This window comes from Salvia hispanica, chromosome 3 (genome assembly GCF_023119035.1).
Source record: "Salvia hispanica cultivar TCC Black 2014 chromosome 3, UniMelb_Shisp_WGS_1.0, whole genome shotgun sequence".
Lineage (NCBI taxonomy): Eukaryota > Viridiplantae > Streptophyta > Magnoliopsida > Lamiales > Lamiaceae > Salvia > Salvia hispanica.
The window spans coordinates 22,660,789-22,683,322 of record NC_062967.1 but is presented as its reverse complement, the minus strand read 5'-3'; the positions used below and the strand labels follow the sequence as shown (position 1 = coordinate 22,683,322).

Here is a 22,534-nt window from a genome sequence, read left to right as displayed (position 1 = left end):
GATTAGCTTAGGGCGTACACAGCGGACGTTGTCCTTTAATTAGATTGAAAATGGAATAAAATAAATCAAAAATAAAAATAAAAAAAAGGATAGGGCCGATGATCGGCCCAAACCCCGCAATGGTTAGCCAATCATCGGCGCGGATGGAGGTGGGGTCGTGTGGGATCGGCCGACCCCACGGCAACCGGAACTCTGCCCCATGATTCATCCTCAGAAGTCAGACCTCAAGCAGCGCAACTTTTCTGATGACCTCCATTGTTATTTCCTTTTCCCTTTTTTCTTCTTTTTATGTGTCTACGCCGGCAAGAGCAACATCGAGAGATGGACAACAGTTAATGATAATGATACGATGAGAGATCGTATCGAGAAACCGATGACGGTAAAGGCCAAGGGGGTGGTTCGTTCGCAGAGGTCCTCTCCGTCAAACAGCCGCCGTCCGCTAGGTTTTTCTGCGTCAAGGAGAGATAAATTGCAAGGAAAGAAAATATACGATAAATGAAAGATAGGTAAATTCTGATTTATTGATATTTCGTCAATGCACAGAATCCCTATATATACTAAGGACCCTAGGTTTGGTTCGACTCGATCAATTCCGGGAAAGAACCAACAAGAAAACCCGAAACGGAGCTTATAATTACGCTCGACCCAATAAGCAAAAATAATAAAATAGTTTAAGCAAAAATACTAAATAATATTCTCAAAACTCTAAATAATCAAAAGAAGCACTAAATATATTCAGCAAACTTCGTAGGCTTCTTCCTCTGCCTAACCGGATACCTTCGACTCTGTTCCTCCCCTTCCGACGTGGATAATTCTGACTTCTCCTCGTTGCTGGGCTCCTCGCTGCCTTCATCTCTCACAAGTGGATCCTCTCGTGGGGTTGTAGGTAATGTACCCGTATCAGATAATGAAAATGATAATTAAACTCTATCTACATTTCTGTACAAGAGCAACATCGAGAGATGGATAACAACAACCAGTCTACGCCGGCGACGAGCGAGTCTCAGACTCTCACGGTACCCGTGGGGTCTGGATGGGGGCAGATGGACGGGCAGTACAACATGTACCCTTGGCAACAGTTGATGGGTGATAAGGCTAATTTCATGCATCGGTAATGTGCGAAAAAATGTTATAATTTGCTGGGTCTAACACGTTTCCTAAGCCAGGTGTGTGAAGAAAATTGCTAGATCAAGGAAGTTATGAAGGAGATGGTCTAGCAGGAGAATGGAACGAAATGAGCAGGAATTACGAGGAAATTGGCGTGATAAAGGAAGTCTACAGCTGAGGGCAACAAAGTCATTATCTATACCTCGCTGGGCCCACTAAAACGCCTATAAATAGAGAAGAGCATGCAGCGCAATGGAGATAGTCTTCCACTCTTCTTAGCTCATACATTTTTACACACACTTGGGAATGGTTCTGGGGTAATCGTGATAGGGGGGTATTTTCTAAATATTTCGTGCTTGGCAACACCGTCCTAGTGAGGGCGAAGATACAATTACTTTTAATTTCAGCTGTTTTTGCTAGTTTCCACCGTCGAACTTCACTTTTGGGAGTCGACTTTGATGTTGATAATGTTCTACTGCTTTACCGTTCATGGATCTGCGTTGAGCTGTTTAATTTCAAGTTATTTTGCATAGATCTCTCTGCTGTTAGCGTAATTCTTCAATTGCTATGTCGATCTCTGTTTATTTCGTTATTGAGGTGTTTGATGTGGAATTTGGTGACAGATCTGTGGTTGTTTGAGTATTCGGAGTTCTTATTTGTAAAATCTGACGTGATGGAGAGTTTCTTCTGTTGGGAGTTCATGTCGGACGCTTGGATCCGGAGTGGATTTAGCGTCTGAGGTCGGTTTTGGCGTGTGGAAAGACAGTGGTAGATAGAATTGTTTTATTTCCTCTTGTTTTCTATTTCACTTCGTCTAGGGTATGCAGATCTGTTAAGTTCTTCGTTTATTATGCATAGATTTGATTTCAAGTTAGTAGCTCTGTTTTTTATTTGCTTATGTGTTTTAATTTAATTCAATTAATTGAATTATATTTATTGAGGCTAGCCTGTGGCTAGCCTATTTGCTTAAATTAGCATCTCCAATGGCTTTAGGCCAGCCACAGGCTAGCCACTCTCTCCCTGCCGCGTCATCAGCACTAAAATTCCACGCGCCACATCATCATTTTAAGCAAATAGGCTAGCCGCAATAAAAATAATTCAAAAACAACTAAATTTACGGAATTAAATTTACGATAAATTACGAAATTAAATTTACGATAAATTACGGAATTAAATCTACGAGACATATTAATTTCATTTTTAAAAAAAGTACATTCATTAAAAAAAAATTACATAATAAAGAAAAAAACTATCGTCGTGCAATCTTCCGTGCCCACAACTCTTCAATTAAATCCTTTTGGAGTTGAATGTGAGCATTCACTTGGCGCATGTCGGCATGTGCCCGGAGGCGGCCGGCTTCATCGTGAGGTACCCCCCTTCGAACGTTGAGGGTGGCCACGTCGTGGGCGGGCAGGCGATGCCGGGCGGGTGGCAGGCCAGCCTTGACAACATGAAATTAATAAATTTTCCCGTATATGTCTTGTAAATTTATTTCCGTAATTTGTCATGAATTTAATTCAATTAATTGAATTATATTTATTGCGGAATTAAATTTACGATAAATTACGGAATTAAATCTACGAGACATATTAATTTCATTTTTAAAAAAAGTACATTCATTAAAAAAAATTACATAATAAAGAAAAAAACTATCGTCGTGCAATCTTCCGTGCCCACAACTCTTCAATTAAATCCTTTTGGAGTTGAATGTGAGCATTCACTTGGCGCATGTCGGCATGTGCCTGGAGGCGACCAGCTTCATCGTGAGGTACCCCCCTTCGTACGTTGGGGGTGGCCACGTCGTGGCTTGGACCGGCTGCATCAAGTATCGTCATTGGCCCAATTAGTCAGTTGTACGCCTTCGTCTTCGACGATCATGTTGTGCAAGATAATGCAGGCGTACATTATATCAGCAATGCAACCGACATCCCACAAACGCGTTGGACCCTTAATTTCCGCCCATCGAGATTGGAGCACACCAAATGCGCGCTCCACGTCCTTGCGCGCCGACTCCTTGCCGTTCCGCAAAGTAGGCCTTCTGTCCTCATTTGCGTGCCTGATCCTCTTCACAAAGATGGGCCACCTAGGGTATATCCCATCCGCCAAGTAGTAGTCCATATCATGCCGGTTGCCGCTGGCCACAAACCGATGGCCGGACCGATGCCCCGACACTTGCTCGTTGAAGAGGGGTGACGAGTTTAGGACGTTGAGGTCGTTGTTCGACCCGGCTACCCCACAATACGCATGCTAGATCCACAGCCGGTAATCAGCTACGACCTCGAGGATCATCGTGGGATTCTTTCCCTTGTAGCCGGTCGTGTAGGCCCCCTTCCAGGCAGTCGGACAGTTCTTCCACTCCCAATGCATACAATCGATGCTGCCTAACATCCCGGGGAACCCATGCCGCTTCCCCGTGCATCTGCATCAGATCCTGAAAATCTTGGGGGGTAGGGCTTCGAAGGTACTAATCACGGAATATTTCAATCATGCCCTGACAGAAATACATCAGACATTCCAGGGCTGTCGACTCACCAATGTGGAGGTACTCATCCCACATGTCTGCCGCGCCTCCGTAGGCCAACTGCCCGATTGCCGCCTTGCACTTTTGAATAGGGGTGGCCGAGTCTGCCAGCCGCATCGTGCCTGAAGCGGAAACACAGATATCGCTGCTCCAAAGCGTCGACGATACGCATAAACAACTCCCTACTTATTCTAAAATGCCGCCTGAACAGGTTGGCCCCAAACCGCGGGTTCTCTGAGCGAAGTAGTCGTCATATAGCCGCTGATGTGCAGCTACGTGATCCCGATCAATCACTGCTCGGCGGTGGACAACGGGTCGAGGGCGAGGTACCGCCGGCTGCAAGGCCCTTTGCATGTACCGCTCCATCTCGCGGTTCATGTAGGCCTCCAATGCCTCGTTTATTCGTTGTTCGTACTCCTCAGCATCCCCACCACTACCACCACTACCACCACTACTACTACCTGCGTTACTCATTTCGCCTGGTTGCTCTTGTACAGAAATTTAGATAGAGAGAAAACTCGTTAAAACAAATGGTGCAAATGAAAATGACGTGAAAATCGCGAATATATAGTGTTTCAAAATTTAAAAAAATAATAATAAAAAATTACGTTGGCCGATCGCCAGCCTACAATGGCGGCCAGCGCATCGGCCAACACCTGGAAATCGGCGTGCGCTCGCCTAATTTCTCGCCGAAAGTGTGCTGGCCGGTTGCAATAGTTCGGCTAGCCGACCGGCTAGCGCCGCGAATCGGCTAGCCGGTGGGCTAGCCGCTATTGGAGATGCTCTTATAGAAGTTGTGTTTTTTTGTTAAGTTTTCTTAGTTTCACTATTTTTTTTGGATGAAAAAATAAATTTAAATTTTTTAAAGGATGTGCCACAAAAGACTCCAATTTGAGAGACATTAGTCTTCTACCGCTTGCCCAACTCACACACATTTTCACTAAATTATGGGGATATAGCTCCAAAACTCTTCTTTTAGTAGTAGTTGTGTTTTTTTACTGAGTGTTCATAATTTCACTAATTTATACTACTACTATGTCTAATGTTTCATTATAAGAATAGTATATTATTCTTTTAGTAGATTTTGTTTAATTTAATTTAATAATATTTAATCTATTACTATTATTTTTTTTTTATACTCATATTATTGCTATATGTAGAGTCCGCGTATCGCACAATTGGTCAAATAGTGCAAGAGATCATATATTCAGAGCATCCGCATCGCTGTCTCATTGCGGGCTCGGGCTCGTCTCGGCGAGACGAGCCAGCATCGAGACGGCGATGCGGCTCATCCGTCGCGTCCCTTGGCCCTCCGCGTCGATGAAGCTGGCGAGCTCTGGCGCAAGGCGTGACGCCCACTCGTCGGCCTGCGAGTGGGCGTCGTCATGCTGACGCAATAAATAATTTTTTTAAAACTCGATTTTTCGAAAAAAAAATTTAAAAATTAAAATATTTAAACAGTAAAAAAAAAAATTATTTTTATTCATTTTTTATTCTATAAATACTCCCATGACCTCTTTCATTTTACACACAAACACACTATCTCTCATCTTTTTTTCTTCTCATCACTATCATATAATCTCTCTTTCCTCTCCAATTTCTGCAAAAATGTCCGGTGATGGAAACTCTGGCGGTGAGGGAGGCTACGACTTGAACGCGTTTGTCGACTGGGGGGGCATGTACAATGTTTTGGGTGCTTCCGGTTCCGGTTCATCGCCGGGCACCCAAGGCTCGTCGACACCGGCGTACCAAACACCATCTTTTTCAATTGATACATACTATCGTCCCTACGCCCCGAGGTATGGGCAAACGCAGGGATTATCCCAAATTAGGGAGAATATTCCGGAGGAACACACTCCGGAAAACCTTCCGACCGGAGCTACAAGAGGAGGAGACGGAGGAGAAGGATGTGGTGGTGGAAGCTCCGCCAGTCGCGGATCCGGAAACAAGGAGGAATAGGAAGAGGACGAGGCGGTGGAGGACCTAGGCCGTCATCCACACAGCTCCGCGGAGACAATGGCTCTGTTCAACGCTTGGATCAGCACGTCGTACGATCCTATCCTCGGGAATCAACAAACCCACAAGTGTTTTTGGGATAAGGTCACCGACGTATACAACGAGCAAAAGTCGAGGGGACCTTCCGCCGCAACATGAAGATGCTTCGCAGTCATTTTGAGCGATGCGACAAAGATATCAAAAAATTTTGTGGGATCTACAAGCATGAAGCGGAGAATTACCAAAGCGGAGCTAGTGGAGCCGACATTCTGAGAGCGGCTTTGTCAGTCTTTAAAGCCGACACCGGCAAAGATTTCAAACATCCTGGTGTTTGGTAGTCAGTCAAAGAGCTTGATAGGTGGGCTGGCGGTGTCCAGTCCAGCACGTGCTCGAGCTCGAAACACACGAAGCACACAGCGGTGGCCAATGCTCGCCTAGTGAGGGTGGGGAAGGCAACACTTCACAAGAGGTTGAGTTCCCGACATCCGATGCAGGGGGATCCTCCGGTACACGACGTTGGCCGCAAGGGAACAAGGCGGCTATTGCTCGCTATAACACCCTCAAAATGGGCCTAGACGGAATTCGCCATTTCAGTTAGAAAATCGTGAATTGAGTTTTGAACGAATATATTGATCTTACAAATAATAACAATGATTGATAGAATAAAATTAAAAGGTATATTAAAGTTAAAATGTAATAAAATGAAGTGGTTGAGTGGTATTATGACTTGAAAATGAAGAAATAGGTTTTCGACTGATTTATTAGAAATAGTAAAGAATACTATTTTAAGTACTAAATTATTAGTACATGCATCATATTAGTTTTATTTTGGAGTTAAATTAAATAAAGAAGAATCTAGAATTTGATTAAAGATATGTAAATATAATTAGCTTATGTGGTATGGTATTAAAGAATGAAAATTATTTTATTCACTCAAATGAAAGTGCCGATTTATTTTATGAGTTGGAACCCAAAAGATTGTCTCAATTTGTTTAATATATATATGGAACAATTTAGAATAAAGATAACATGTGTACTCATATTTAGTAGAACACTTGTATTTTGGCCACAAATTAAATTATTAGAATTAAGATGTAGACATTTACAAACATATAGATATGGATGAGAGGAACCATTTATCTTTCTTAAGGAGGAAAAAACGTCTAACACCTCCCCAATGCCATAATCATATTATTTCAATTTTCATTAATGTTTTAGCATATAATCGACCTCTATTAGCATATTCAATGGTAAATGAAGGTATGTCTTCCATTCTAATCAAGCTATAGAGTTTATTGTTGGCATTAGATGTTGATATTTGTTATATGATGTGATTGAGTATAAAATGAAATATAAAGATAAGAAATTGGAGTATATGTTATGTTTTTATGATGATCGAAAAATAATCAGACATAAGGATGAAGACTTTGAGTTTTATTAGATCAAATTAAATACGAATTGGAGATCAAGAAAATGAGTCGGTGCGTAATATGATTCTATTGGAACTTTTTTATAATAGCGTGAATTTTGAGAATCAAGTAAGTATGTCTACGTTTTAAGTTTATGTACCAGAATCTGTAACATCTTCTATCTGACGGGTAGGGGGTGTTACACTCGCGCAGGGAGGGGCCGAGGCGAATCAAGTCAGGCGGTCTCTCAAGGGCCACCGGCCTCCCTAATGTCCATGTACTTCACCACCACGATGGCTGACACTTCCTGCATGACGCCTAACCAATATCAATACCATCTTGCCGGCATTGCGTATCTGGCAAGATAACTTGGTATTCCGCCTCAAACGGGTGCACTGCCATCGCCTTCGGGGGATGATTCGCCGGCGGAGTAGTTTTTATAATTTAAGTGTGAAATTTTTAATTTCTAGTATTTTAAATTATGTCTTTTTTTATTTTTTTTAGGATTTTAATTATTTTTTTAAAAAAATTTTTAGGATTGTAAATTGTAATTTTCTTTTATTTAATGAAATGTGTTTTTATTAATTGAATTTGTTGGAAATAAAAATAAAAAATGAAATTGAATGAATAGTTAAGAGATGAGATGATTAAGAGATGGAGGGTTGCAGATGCCGTCTCTTAGTTAAGAGATGGGGGTAAAAAGTGTTGTGGAGCCCATAAATAGTTAAAGGATGAGAAGGTATTGAGACAGTGACGTAGATGGCCTTATGGAACAAGGTGAATAACAATATAATACTAATAGTCCAAAATTACTAGCTACTACCACTACTCCTACTCTCTTCGTCCTTCAATAAGAGTCACATTTTCCCACTTCAGTCTGTCCCACAATAAGAGTCATATTTTACTTTTATCAGAAATGATAATTAGTTCCTACATTCCACTAACTCACTTAACTCACATTTTGTTATAAAATCAATAGAAAAAAATGGTCATATATTTCACTAACTTTTTCAACCCACAATTCTTTAAGTCTTACTCTCTCCATCCTATAAAAATATGTGCATTAGAAACGACACGAGAATTAGAAGCACAGATGATAAAGTAAGAGACAGAAAGAAAATGGTAGTTAAAGTAGTGTTTTATGAATTGTAATATTGGGTCATAGTAATATAAATTAAAATTGTAAATAAATTGATGTACACAGGTAACGAGTACGAAGGGAATATTTTTATGGTAATAATACATTTGCAATCAAATACTTCATCTATCCCTAAAAAATAGACAACATTTGAAACGACACGATTTTTAATGTTTTAATGCACAAATAGTAAAGTAAAAGAGATAAAAATAAAAATTTATTGGAGTATTGTTATTGGAGAACGGGACTCATAGAGAAAAAAATTTCTTAAATAGATTGGTCTATATATTTTAAAGGGCCGTCCAAAAATAACAAATGTGTTGTATTTTTAAGAGACCGAGGGAGTATAACCTGCCGTCTGAAAAACTTCAAGAGGAGCCCCAGCTGGGGTTACAAAGGAAAGAGTTATTCGCAGAAACTTGTGCCGGGTTTATGGCGACGTTTGCTCTACACGCACCAAATTTCTCAAGAAGATGGACCATGTGAGTTTTCTTGTAATTCCATTTTACTCCGTTACAGAGGAAAATTAGTTTCTCTAAATACTGCTGCAGTGTGAGCTGTGCAACCAAGGGGCAACAATGCTTACAACAAACCAAAAAATCTAGTCCTTCAAATATCATATTCGAAACACCGCGTGAAGCTCGACATGATGAGGAATACTGGGTAGGTATCACATTTCACTTGCTTTGTATTTTTCGACATGTTTATTTTGGTGAGTATGCAACATGAAGATTTCAAAAAGAAACATAGAATGGAATTGATGGAGAATATATGTATGTATTGCATTCTTCTATTTTCCTGGTTAGATGGCCGCTTGGTTGAGAGCTGAGAGCCAATGGGAGGGCCGAGAAAATGAACGGTATGGAATTCAAGATATATCCCTCCTTTAGTTTTCTTTTTAAATAAATATTAAAGCCTTTCTCCCATTTGAAACTTGAATTATTGTTGGCATTGTGCATGAGAGATTAATTCAGCAATTTTTTATATCAAAAATAACGGAGTAGTACAATAATTTTTCATTTACCTTCGTAGTATTGTGTGACTCAATTAAAATCTCAAATTTTTACTCCTTCCGTCCTACTATAAAAAGTAAATAAATTTGTAAATGATACAGATTTTAATGCACAATTAACAAAGTAAAGAGACAGATGTGAAAAAAATAAAAGAAAGATAAGAAAAAGATAGTAAAAGTAGCATTAGTTGATTATGAGATCCACATTCTAATGGTACAAGTTGTAAATAAAATGATGCGTAGAAATAATATGTTTTTAAAAGTTTTTCATATTTAGACTTGGTCTAATGTTAAGGGACAACCTAAATTGGTAAAACTAGTTTAATTTTGGAGGATGGGTGAAGTATTAGAAAGAAATATCTTGCCTATTGATTATAGAACAAAATTAAAAATTGGTCATCTATATATGTCCGGATTTTTTTTAATTCTACATATTAAGTGTTATAAACATAAGAAGTAAAATAATTGGTGGTTGCTCATCTTATAATATCAGATATGCCGAGAGTAACAGAAGAAAATTCGCCCAACAGGTAGAACACTGGCTGCAAATAATCACTTCCTCATAATCTAATGTACATACAAATCCTCCATTTTATCCAGGAGTTCAATGCAATGACAAGGAGATACAATGCAAATATGGGGAAAAAGTGCCTGTGTATTATTGTAATGGTACAATAATTAATGTCCAACACTTGTTCTTGAATATATATTAACAATATACTAGGCTGATGTTGATCTCCAAAATCAGGTGAAGAATGAAAATGGAGAGGTGAAACCTAGCATACCAAAAAGTGTAGCTGGAAGCTTGGACTTGAGCATTCAACATTTGTCTCATGGAGAAACCTTTCCAGGGGTACTAACTAGTTTGCCATTTTAACTCGGGCGTTTGATGGGAATGATAGATAAGATAAAACATGATAAGACCACACGTTTTAGGTCACCTTTAGTCGAGATAACCCCAAGATAGAGGACTAATATAACCTAGCAAACGTTAACTTGTTCTTATGCTTGTGATCAAACGATTAATTTAATTTAGGAATGGTTGAAGCATCCTCTTCTCTGCCTATTGGATACAAAGCCCTCGATCCGCTACGGCTATATTGCAAATTTATGCATTGCTAAATATGCACGCCGGCAGGGTGTTGCCAGCGTCATCATAGATTATGCCATTTCCGTTGCCAAGTCCAATGGTATTGACATCAAATAAGCGAGATACTGTATATTTTTTGTGAACATAGGAAATACTAAGTAATTTTTTCCATATAGGTGCAGAAAAAGTTTTCGTTCATGTCCACCGCCACAATAAACCTGCTCGAAACTTGTATCAGAAGATCGGCTTTCAGGTAAAATATTTGTAGGATAAGATATTTGTAATCATCTATGTTACTTACAACTATGAATTTCATTAAACCTTGCTTTAAAAAAGTATACTGTATACATTTGTTGTATTGATTGTGATGAAGTTTATTGCAGGTTGTTGACGCAGCAAGTACTCAACTATCCGCAGAACAAACATTTTTATTATGTCTTGAACTTTCAAGCTCTGATGTTTCAAATGGACGATGATGAATTATTGATTATTCGAAAGCTATTTTTTCTTTTAACTATGACACCGTGAAACCAAATATTCAAATGAATTTTCGAATGATTGTTCGATTATTTTATTACTAGCTGCACGTATACATATGTTTTACAATAAACAAGTCTAAATACACAAGAATTACTATTTCTAACAATGATTACTATATATTCTAAGCTGTAATATGAAATTATTCCGTTGCAACATTGATAATTTAATAATTAAGTAAACTTCCGCCCATAATTTTGTAATTAAGTTTCCAAATTTGATTTTTTATCAATAATTAACGAATGAATAAATAAATAGCTTCATCCGTCCTTGAAAATTTGTCACTTAGTATTTTCTACCTTTCACTTTTACCATTTTTAGTAATGGACCTCACATTCCACTTACTCATCATCACTCACATTTTGTTATAAAACTAATACTCCCTCCTTCCCATAAAAGTTGAGTCGTATTCCTTTTTAGTCCGTCCCATAAAAGTTGAGTCATTTCCTTTTTTAACAAAAGACAAAACATCCAATCACTCTTACTTTATTCCATCATTTATTTTACTCTCTCTTATCTTTCCTACTTTTTTCATCTCTCTTATTTATTTAATATAAATTCTTAATCTCCGTGCCCAAAAGTTTTGTCTCAACTTTTATGGGACGGAGGGAGTATATAAAAGTAGGACTCACATGCCATTAATTTTTTCAACCAACTTTCTATTACATTTCTTAAAATATGTGTCGGATCAAATGGTGACAAATTATTTGGGACGTTGGGAACTACTCCCTCTGCCCCACTCAAGATGGCCACATTCTTGAGTTGCACGGGATTTTAGGAAATGTTGTTAGATGGAATAAAGTAGAGAGAAAATAGGTAGTTGAATATTTTAATGAAGAGAGATAAGAGATAAGGGTATTTCTAAAATTGAAAAATGATCATCTTGATTGAGACAAACAAAAGAGGAAAGATGACCATCTTGAATGAGACGAGGGAGTATCAGTTTTCTCATATTTCTAAACATAATATGATCAAGCAATCAACAACTAAAATATCATAGTACTCCCTCCGTTTCACTATAGTTGAGTCATATTACTATTTCGGGAAGTTTCTTCATAGTTGAGTCATTTCCTTATATAGTACTACCTCCGTCCCCCAAATTTTGATACACTTTGACCCCGCTCGGGTTTTAAGAAATGTAATGAAAAGTTAATTGAAAAAGTTGGTGGGATGTGGGTCCTACTTTTAAAGTATTAGTGTTATAATAAAATGTGAGTAGGAATGAGTTAGTGGAACATGGGGTCCACTACCAAAAATGGTAAAAAGTGAAGTGTATCAAATTTTCAGGGACGGACCGAAATAGTAAACTGTGTCAAAATTTGGGGGACGAAGGTAGTAACTTTTTCCTTTTTCTTACTTTACTCTCTCTTACTTTATTCTCTCTACTTTATTCATTTTATACTTTATTCTCTCTACCTTTTCATCTATTTTACTTTTTTTATCTATTTATTTAACAGACCCAACATTACTTTCTAAAATTCCGTGCCGAAAAGTTTCACCTTAACTATAGTGAAACGGGGAAGTACTAATTTAATTTCGGACATAATTTTGCTAATAAATAACAATATAAAATCCAATATTACTTTTACTCAAATAGTTCTGAAATCCATTGGATTTGGCGGACCCATGTACAAAATGGGTAGGGCTAAAGCCCTTAATAAAGTTATATTTTAAATTTTTTTTTATAAATTTTTACTTTATCTAAATTTAAGGTAAATTATTATGTAAAAACCCTTATAAATAATCTAAAATACTCAAAAAAATACTTTAAAATAAAATTTAGAAATCACAACCGTTATTGTTATTTATTTCTGCGTCCTCCCCTAGATTTGGCCTACTCTTTTGAAAAGCAGATTGGCCAGCTCAATGTACTCCCTCCATCCTACATTACTTAAGTCATTTTTATTTATACTCATTTTGAAAAATAATGATAAATTGTTAAAGTGGAGACTCTTATTTTTTTCTCTCTCAACTTTAACTATTTATTGTAATTTTTTTTAAAATAAGTGCAAAAAAAGAAGAAGTGAGTCAAGTAATGTTGGACAGAGAGAGTGTGTATTAACATACCTTTAAAATATCTAATTTTGTTTATTCTTTAATTGCATTCATTTGACAAGCTTTACGGGCTTTTTATTATAATGAAAAAGATTAAGGAGTGAATGAAATAGAGAACGAGAATAAAATGAAATGATAATTCCATTTCATAATTTGTGTTTGGTGGTAAGCACAAGGAATATAAAGAAAATAGATTATTTATTTGTTTTATTTGTTTTTATTTTGCTATCTCTAATATATACTCCTATTTTATTCTTATTACTTAACTCACTTTAAAAAAAATTGAAGTTCAAATACAATCTACTGAGATGCCCAAAATAGTTGTGGATGAAGAAATATAAGGTTGGATCCTATCTCTTATGTTGGATAACATAGCAGTGTGCGGTGCACCAAACGACATCACTTTGGCTCATATTCAATCCTTTTACTTTTCTTTGGCGGAAACTTAAGTCCGATAATAGTGCCTTTTTCCTTTCATTTATTTAATTTAAAATACATAATTTTCTGTTTAGTTAGTTTATCCCTCATTTCTATAATATATATAATATATAGTCAAATTTATTCTTCTTTTCTTTTCTCTTTTTTTTCTTCTTTTCTCCTCAACTTTATTTCTTATTTTCGTAGCAAATCATTTAATCTATTTTATGCAATAAACTAAATTTATTACTCTCCTTTATTTATAAAAATGCAACACAAGCTCACACTAAATAATTTTTAAATGATAAAAGTATTATATGCATCCTATAACGAGTTACACAGTAAATTATTAAAAAATAAAAATAAAGATGAACATAATGTCTTTAAACTCTAAATTGAATTAGATTTAATTAACATAAATTAGTTTTATTTTTAACTATATTATTTTATAAAAATAAGAATGCGCGAAATGATATGAAAATTTTATAAAAGATTCACACATGATTTTGAGTTTGATTACAAATATTTATATTATATCGAATTTTTTTTTCCTTAAATTTGTTGTAGATATTTAATTTGAAAAGTTAATCTTTTTCCTAAATTATTAAAAAAAAAAATTATTTTGTACTATAATTTGTATATTTATGATAATAAGATGGTTTGATCATTAGATTGTGATTTATTAAAGTTCAATGTGAGAAATTAATTGTATAACATGATTTATTAGAATGTAATAAAGATAAATTTTGTATGGATAAAATTAGAGGATAGTAAATTTAGTTTTTTCCTTCAAATTGATTAAGTGGTAAGCAACGAGTAAAAGAAAAAAAGATAAAGGAAAAGAGGAAATAAAAGTAAAAAGACAATGACATTATCATTTTCCGCCAAAGAAAGTATAGTAAAAAAGATGGAATATAAAGTGAAACTGCGAAAGTATACAGTAGAACTATCCTTACCTGTCCATTTCCTTCCCCAGAATTCCAGAAGCCCTCCCCTTTTCTCTTCATTTGCTTGACATATCAGATAAGATATTCACTCGCCAGCTCTCAGATCAGATGACGGCGTACGGTGCACTGATTTCTTTGACGAACACAATTAACTATATTTTCCATTCTTCACATTTTAGAGTTGTTGAGCCATCTCTTCATGTCATACAACCCGCCATCAACGGGCTGCGTTCATTGAAACCAATTCTGCAAAAATTAGACAACACAAGTCCAAGCAGGTGCAGGAAGAAGGTGAATGCTTTGGATGGAAGAATCAGAGATTTCATATGGGAGTTCGAAGACAAATTGGAATCCCTGTTCACGGATCAGATTCTTTTACAAATTCCTGCAGACCATGTGTATGAAGAAATGAAGGAGAGAGTTTGGGATTTTAAAGACTTAAAAGAATCCCTTTTCTCACTACAATTTCAACTTCAGTTTCAATTTCAAAGCCCTCCACCTGACCAGCCAGAAATGGCAAGTAACATTCAGAGGAGAAGAAGCAGAAGAAGAAGAAGAGATAAACACAAAGTAGGCCACTCAAAATCAAGTAGAAAGTTTAGAAGTAGAAGTGATGCCTTGGTATTCTCCATTGATCTACGATGCCTTCAAGATGATGTTGGTTTCTTTGTCCGCGCACTCGAGGATATGAAGTGGGAATATATATATGAATTATACAATATGGGTGAGGACGAGGCAGCTATGTCGTCAACAATTGGTTTTCGTGGAATCAACTCAGAGATGATTGGATTATCTGACCAATTCCAACAACTCAAAAGAGATCTTTTGGAGGATAGTTGGAGCCATGTTGAAATGCTCGTTGGAATGGCAGGCATTGGGAAGACCACTCTAGCTGCCAAAATTTATCAAGATCCAGAAATCTTGAGCAATTTTGAGTGTCGCGCATGGGTCACAGTAGGAAGAAAACCTGAACTTAGTCGTGTTTCACGAAGCATTCTTGCTCAACTGTGTAGAGTTAGGCTAGGACACGCAAACGCAGATGATTACTGGAAGCAAAGAGTAGAGGGCAAGAAATGCCTCATTGTGATGGATGATGTTTGGGAGACACAAGTAATGCGTTCCTTGATGAGTTTCTTACCACACCCTGACAAAGCAACGATTGTTATCTTGCTTACTGCTCGAGAAAAATCGGTACTTGAATATCGTACGTTGGAAATGGTTTCGGAGTCCACGCTGGTGCGGTTTTTGAACATAGAAGAAAGTAAGAAGCTATTATGCGAGAAAGTGTTTGGCGAATTGATTTGCCCTCCTCAGCTTGACAATGCTGCTACCAAAATTGCAAAGAATTGTGAAGGTCTTCCTCTCATGATACTAACCGTTGCTGACATCATATCGAAATCTGAGCAAAACAGAGATCCAGACTACTGGAGTGATATTGCAGAAGAGAGAAACTTAGTCTTCACATATGCATATAATCTGATATCAGAGGTACTCTTCCCAAGTTACAACTACTTACCTCAGTATCTCAAAATGCCTTTTCTATTTATGGGAGTTTTCCCTCGAGAATATAACACCCCACCATCCAAGATCATCAATATGCTTACGGCTGAGGGTTGGTTTCTTGACACAAACATAAAGGAAACCTTTGAAGAGTCTGTTTGGAGATGTTTGGACAAGCTTTGTTTGGATAAAAATCTTGTTTTATTCAGCGAAACGAGCATCTATGAGTATGGGATTCCAATTGGTCATCGCAAGTATAAAACATGTCGGCTTCATTCTTCTTGGCGGCACGTGTGTAGAGGAGAAGCTAGGAAGAACAAGTTTTATCATGTCTTAAAAAGGCTTGTTGATGGCACTGAAGAAGGGATAAAAGGTCAGCGTTGCTTGTGTCTCGAAAATAACATGTTATTTGGTATCAAAGAATTTTGCAACTCAGTTAGATTGAACTGTGCATTCTTAACACGATCTATCTTTTTTTATGGTCCTTACCACCAATATCCAATCTCAGTAGATGTTGGTTTCAGATTTCTTAGGGAACTAGATGCTCTTAGCTTGCGTTTCTACACCTTCCCAACAGAAATTCTTGGCCTAGTTCAACTCAAGTATCTTGCTCTAACTTGCAACGGAGAACTCCCTGCAACCATATCCAAACTTTTCAACCTTCGATTCTTGATCATTCATCCACATATGAACATTAGATGTTATAGAGCTCCATCATATGTCCCAATACAAATATGGGATATGAAAGAGTTAGAGCATATTGAAATCTTAGGAAAGATTCTTGTAGCTCCATCTCATGTTACTTCTTTGGAAAAACTATTGACACTCGTAGGTGTGAATGCTACTATTGGCACTATCTCGGAACTCTCCAAAAGAATTCCTAATATTAGCAAATTAGTAGTTCATGCTGAGCTAACACCTTACGACGATCATAACCTTGTTTTGAGTTTCTTTGGATGCATTTCAACACTTGAAAGTTTGAAGACACTTAAATGTAGTATCATAAATCCTGTGGCCAAGTGTGGGTATGTTGTCCTTGAGAATCCTAGTTCACTAACATTCTCGCGTGGACTGAAAAAGTTACATTTGAGTGGCATGGGTTTTCCTTGGGAATACATGGATGTCATTGGCTCTTTGCCAAATCTTGAAGTGCTCAAATTGCGATCCTACGCCTTTCGAGGTCCAACATGGGAAGCACGAAAGGAAAGTTTTGCCAAGCTTGAGTTTCTTCTAATTGAAGACACTGATTTGGTATACTTGAACTTAAGATTCGGAGAGCTGTGTCTCCTTAGCTATGTAAGCCTAAAACATTGCTACAAGCTACAAAGGATCCACTGGCCGGGTCATAAGGACAGAAAGATTGAATTGGTGGACTGCAATCCTTTAGCTCTGACTTGTGCCAAGAAGTTACACATGACTCCATTTTCTCGCCTTGATGTTACTGCCTCTTCGACTATTTATGAGAAACCAATGACAGTCAATCTTCAAAGGTTAGTCCTAAATTTAATTAAACATTGTAACTTATTTTAGATTCTGTTGAGGATTATAACTGGATTATGTATGGAATAAAAACTGTCATTGTATAGGTAGCCTCTTTGTGTTATGCTTGAATTTCTCTGTTATGGTGTTACATGTCATCTTAGGATTCAGGAATATGTGAACTGTTGAAATGGGAGTTAATTGTTTTTTGCATCAATCACTAGCGAAAGCTTCATCTAGTTTCCATCAACCAAACTTTTGTGACCAATAAAATATGCTTCATCTAGTTTCCATCTACCAAACATTTGTGACCAATAAAATATGTGTATGTTTTGTTGCCCAATCTTAACTCTGTATAATGTTCCTCTCTCAAATTCATTGTTGCAGATCCTATTCCGATGATGATGATGATGATGATGATGATACAGAAAAGGATGATGGCAAAGATTCGGATGATGTTGAGGAAATGAGTAGTAGCTCTGTGGGAATCTATGCAAAGGCCTCATATTAGTATATATTTCAACTTTGGATTTATGTCTGCTTTGCTGCAATGATAAGATGAAACCGTTTCATCTTTGGAGACGACACCTTGATTCAAGATATCCGAGAGCACTACCGTGATGTATCTCATATTGTCGAAAGAGGACTCACGGCTCGGCTATTATTATGCTTTCTGTTGAGTTTCAGTTTATTTGTAATTATAATTTCGGTGTAGTTGCATGTTTCCTTCTATTTATCCTTTTGGATTGTATTTTTCCCATTAAGTCATTTTCTGTAACCAGATTTCTCTCAACCTGTGCTAAGCCCGAGCGTGTCGAGGCTTTCGAGAAGTGTTCGACCAACTGTAAATAGGGGCATGAGAAGGAAGGCCTCTGGCACACACAAAGGCGAATCTGACAGATTATTATACTCCTATACGAAAAATTTCTTGTAACAGTGCAAGAACTCATTTATTCATGAAATAATCGAATAGGGTCATAATAGTCCAAAACAACTACTATTATATCCATATTTTTATTCACATGGATAGGATTTGGTTTTCCTGGAAAAGGCTATTTTTGCCCGTTAAGTCTTATTTTTGTCATACATTTGCAACCAAATATAATCGGCCATCTGAAAAACTTCAAGAGGAGCGCTAGCAATAAACATTCACAGGTGCGACGACAGAAGCCTGGATTCATGTCGACGATCACTCTACACACACCAAAATTCTCTAGAAGATATTGGACCATGTGTGTTTTCTTGTTATAATTCCTTTACAGTTACAGAGGAATTAGTTTCTCAAAACAATGCTGCAGTGTGAGCTGTGCAACGAAGGGACAACAATGCTTACAACAAATAAACAAATATAGTCCTTCAAACATCATATTCGAGAGACCGCGTGAAGCTCGATGTGATGAGGAATACTGGTACGTAGGTATCACATTTCACTTGCCTTGTATTTTTCGACATGGTTATTTTGGACAGTAAAATTGTTATATACTTACATGTGAAGTGATTATCCAACTATGTAATAGGAAGTGATTATCTAACTAGCTTGCCATTTTAACTCGGGCGTTTGTAGGGATGATAGATATGATAAAACATGATAAGAACTCCAAGATAGATGACTTATTTACCCTAGCAAACGTTAACTTATCTTATGCTAGTGATCAAACGATTGATTTAATTTAGGAACGGTTGAAGCATCCTCTTCTCTGTCTATTGGATACAATGCCCTCAATCCGCTACGGCTATATTGCAAATTTATGCACTGCTAAATATGCACGCCGGCAAGGTGTTGCCAGCATCATCATAGATTATGCCATTTCCGTTGCCAAGTCCAATGGTAATGACATCAAATAAGCAAGATACTGTATATTTTTAGTGAAAGAGGGAATACTAAGTACACTTTTTTCCACATAAAGTTTTCGTTCATGTCCACCGCCACAATAAGCCTGCTCGAAACTTGTATCAGAAGATCGGCTTCCAGGTAAAATATTTGCAGGATAAGATATTTGTAATGATCATCTACTCCTGTAACACTGTGAAATCAAATACTCACATGAATTAATATTTCTAACAATGATTACTATTCTAGGGGCGTGTTATATTGCTAACTCACCCCTAAATTCCTAACTACAACTAAATGATATGCATTAGATTTTTAAATTAAAGGTGAAGATCATTCAACCCTTGAGTATTAATATCATTCAAAAAAAATATCAATAGGGGTATTAATGTCAATTAACTACAAAATTAGTTATAACTTTTAAAAGAAATCCCAAAACTTTAAATTCATATAACATATATCAAATTAAAAATAATTTTATAAGGATTCCAACGATATCCTACATGTATATGTTCCGACGTCAAAATTTAAAAAAAAAAAAAATCGAAAATTTTAAATTTTTTCACACAGCAGAAATGTCAACATAGTACTATATAAAATATGCCAATATAATACATATAGAATGTCAATATAAGCAATGAGTTAACATTCTTAAAGCATTGTGTTGACATTCTCAAAGCATTGTGTTGATATTTTCGAAACACTATATTGACATTTTCATCCAAAACTCTAATTTGGAGTTTTTTTTAGTATTTTTTTATTTAATTAATAAAAACAAAAATTACACATGGCAAATTGTAGACCACATATTTTCTAAAATTGACCTTAAATTAATCATAGTTAACAATTAAATGACGAGTTAGCAATTGATCACTCCCATGTTATTCTAAGCTGTAATATAGTAGGAAAGTATTCCGTTTCAACATTGTTAAATTAATATTAATATTAAGTAAACTTCCGTCTCATAATTTTGTAAGTTTCGAAATTTGATTTTTTATCTATAATTAATGAATGATTAAACCAATTATCAGTTTTCTCTTGTTTCTAAGAGCATCCGCAGCGGTGCTCGTCCGTGCGTCCGTGCCGCTGAGCAGCCATACGTGGCGTGTTCTTATTGGCCAACGACATTAACGTTGGCAAATTCGATTTTTATTTTTTATTTTAAAAAAAATCATAAATAATTCAAAATAATACCAAAAAATAAAAATAAAAAAAATTGAATTCCCAAAAAAATAGAGCCGTTTATAGACGTTTTTTTTGGATTTTTATGATTTTTTTTTTAATCCCAAAATCATCTAATAAATACACACATTCATCATCCACTTTTCACATCAAATTATCTCTCTTTCATACTTTTTCATACTAATCATCCACATCTTCGTCTCTCACCCAAACTCTCTCTAAAAAATTCAAAAATGGATTTCACCAATCTCATTGCGGAAGCGGAACGCGAAAAACAAGAATATTATGAACAATATCGTGCCGCCTATGAAGCCTATGTCGCCGCCAATACACCCGCCCCTCCTCCTCAACCAACTAGAGCAAAACGTCGCTACATTCTTCGTGATCGAGAGGGAGCCCATGAAAGGCTCGTTGCCGACTATTTTTCCGACCAGCCGCGGTATCCAGAAGATTACTTTCGGCGCCGTTTTCGCATGTCAAAATGGTTATTTATGCGTATTGTCAACACATTGTCCACCCGCGTTGAATATTTTCAAGAAGGTGCAGACGCAACCGGTCGGCAAAGTCTCACGGCGTTGCAAAAGTGTACTTGTGCCATCCGACAACTTGCTACTGGGCAAACGGCTGACCTCTTCGACGAGTATTTGCATGTCGGTGAGTCAACTGGAATCCTATGCCTCAAGAATTTTTGCGACGGCGTTCGTTCTGCTTTCGGCGAGGAATTCCTTCGGGCATCCACCACCGACGATTGTCAACGGTTGCTTCGTCTTCACGAAACAGTCCACGGTTTTCCCGGTATGCTAGGCAGCATTGACTGCATGCATTGGAAGTGGAAGAATTGCCCGACTGCTTGGAGGGGGCAACACTTAAGCGGCCACAAAGGTGGCGGCCCAACGCTTATCCTTGAAGCGGTTGCCGACTACCGCCTATGGATTTGGCATGCATATTTCGGTGTTGCCGGATCCAACAACAACTTGAACGTGTTATATTCTTCACCACTCTTCGATGATGTTTTGAATGGTGTAGCACCGGCGATCGACTTCACCGTCAACGGAAATGCATATCACATGGGTTACTATCTCGCCGATGGTATCTACCCAAGGTGGTCGACTTTCGTGAAGTCGTTCAGCAATCCACAAGAGCAAAGACAGATTCTTTTTGCGCAGCGTCAAGAGTCTGCTCGGAAAGACGTCGAAAGAGCTTTTGGTGTCCTTCAAGGCCGATTCAACATTGTGAAGTCCCCTTCTCGGCTTTGGTACGTTAAGAATATCGCCGACATCATGTACACGTGTATTATCTTGCACAACATGATTATAGCTGACGAAGGACCGATGGCGGCTAACTTTTACGACGAGGATGAAGCCGGAAGCTCAACCGCGAGGTCTCCCCCACGCCGAGGTGTGCATACGACGGTGAACGAGAGGATGGAAAGAAGACACACAATGCGCGATACAAGAGCCCACACTGAGCTACAAAAAGATCTAATCAATCACATTTGGGCGAAATTCGGCAACGAGTAGTGTAATTTTTAATTTTTAGGATTTTAATTATGTACTCCATCCGTCCACGAAAATTCGTCCCGGTTTGACCGGACACGGGTTTTAAGAAATGTAATGGAAAGTGAGTTGAAAAGGTTAGTGGATTGTGGGTCCTACTTTTATATATTAGTTTTATAATAAAATGTGAGTAGGAATGAGTTAGTGGAATATGAGGTCCACTACCAAAAATGGTAAAAGTGAAATGGGACAAATTTTGGGTGACGGACGAGAAATGGAAAACTGGGACAAATTTTCGTGGACGGAGGGAGTAATTTTTAATTATTTTGTAATTTGTAATGTATTTCGGATATTTTTAATGCATTTTAATATTGTGGAAATATTTTTATTTAAATTGAATAATAGAATGGTGGGACCCTTGAGCTTGTCCTTAGCTAAGAGCACGGATGTGGGTGTTGTGCTCTTAGCTAAGACAACAGTAAAAGTGGGTCCGGGCCCACTTCCGTGCTCTTAGCTAAGAGCACGGATGAGGATGCTCTAAACATAATCTAGTCAAGCAAACATATAAAATCTCATACTAATTTAATTTCAGACATATATTGCTAATAAATAACAAATATAAAATCCAATATTAATTTAATCAGCCGAGGTTGTCTAATGTTATTAATCGGAGTATCTTATTTAATGGAGCAATGTCATAAATAAAATTAATTAACAGTGACTAACTAAAATAAAAAAAAAAACGAAGTCCTCCAATCAAAATCCCGCTATTGGAATCCTCTTTGCCCAGTAATTAGGGTTTGGTTCTGACCATAAAA

General features: G+C 37.3%; 2 protein-coding genes across 6 annotated transcripts; both read left to right on the top strand.

Annotated features, from left to right (window-relative positions):
• The first annotated feature begins 8,502 nt into the window (after positions 1-8,502).
• Positions 8,503-10,786, top strand: LOC125215048. 5 transcript variants are annotated; one of them, XM_048116344.1, is made up of 9 exons: positions 8,503-8,652; positions 8,722-8,833; positions 8,977-9,029; positions 9,676-9,712; positions 9,783-9,845; positions 9,931-10,035; positions 10,219-10,372; positions 10,449-10,525; positions 10,656-10,786. In XM_048116344.1, the coding sequence occupies exons 1-9, from the start codon at positions 8,603-8,605 to the stop codon at positions 10,746-10,748; spliced, it is 744 nt and encodes a 247-aa protein (XP_047972301.1). In that variant the 5' UTR covers positions 8,503-8,602; the 3' UTR covers positions 10,749-10,786. The 5 variants fall into 5 exon arrangements, with proteins under 5 accessions (XP_047972301.1, XP_047972302.1, XP_047972300.1 ...); XM_048116345.1 differs by having other exon boundaries at positions 9,783-9,851; positions 10,231-10,372; XM_048116343.1 differs by having other exon boundaries at positions 9,783-9,851.
• A 3,463-nt stretch (positions 10,787-14,249) lies between these two features.
• Positions 14,250-17,985, top strand: LOC125215047 (late blight resistance protein R1-A-like). Its single transcript, XM_048116342.1, has 2 exons — positions 14,250-17,218; positions 17,595-17,985. Exons 1-2 carry the CDS (start codon positions 14,337-14,339, stop codon positions 17,716-17,718), a joined length of 3,006 nt encoding a protein of 1,001 aa, XP_047972299.1. The 5' UTR covers positions 14,250-14,336; the 3' UTR covers positions 17,719-17,985.
• The last annotated feature ends 4,549 nt before the right edge of the window (positions 17,986-22,534 follow it).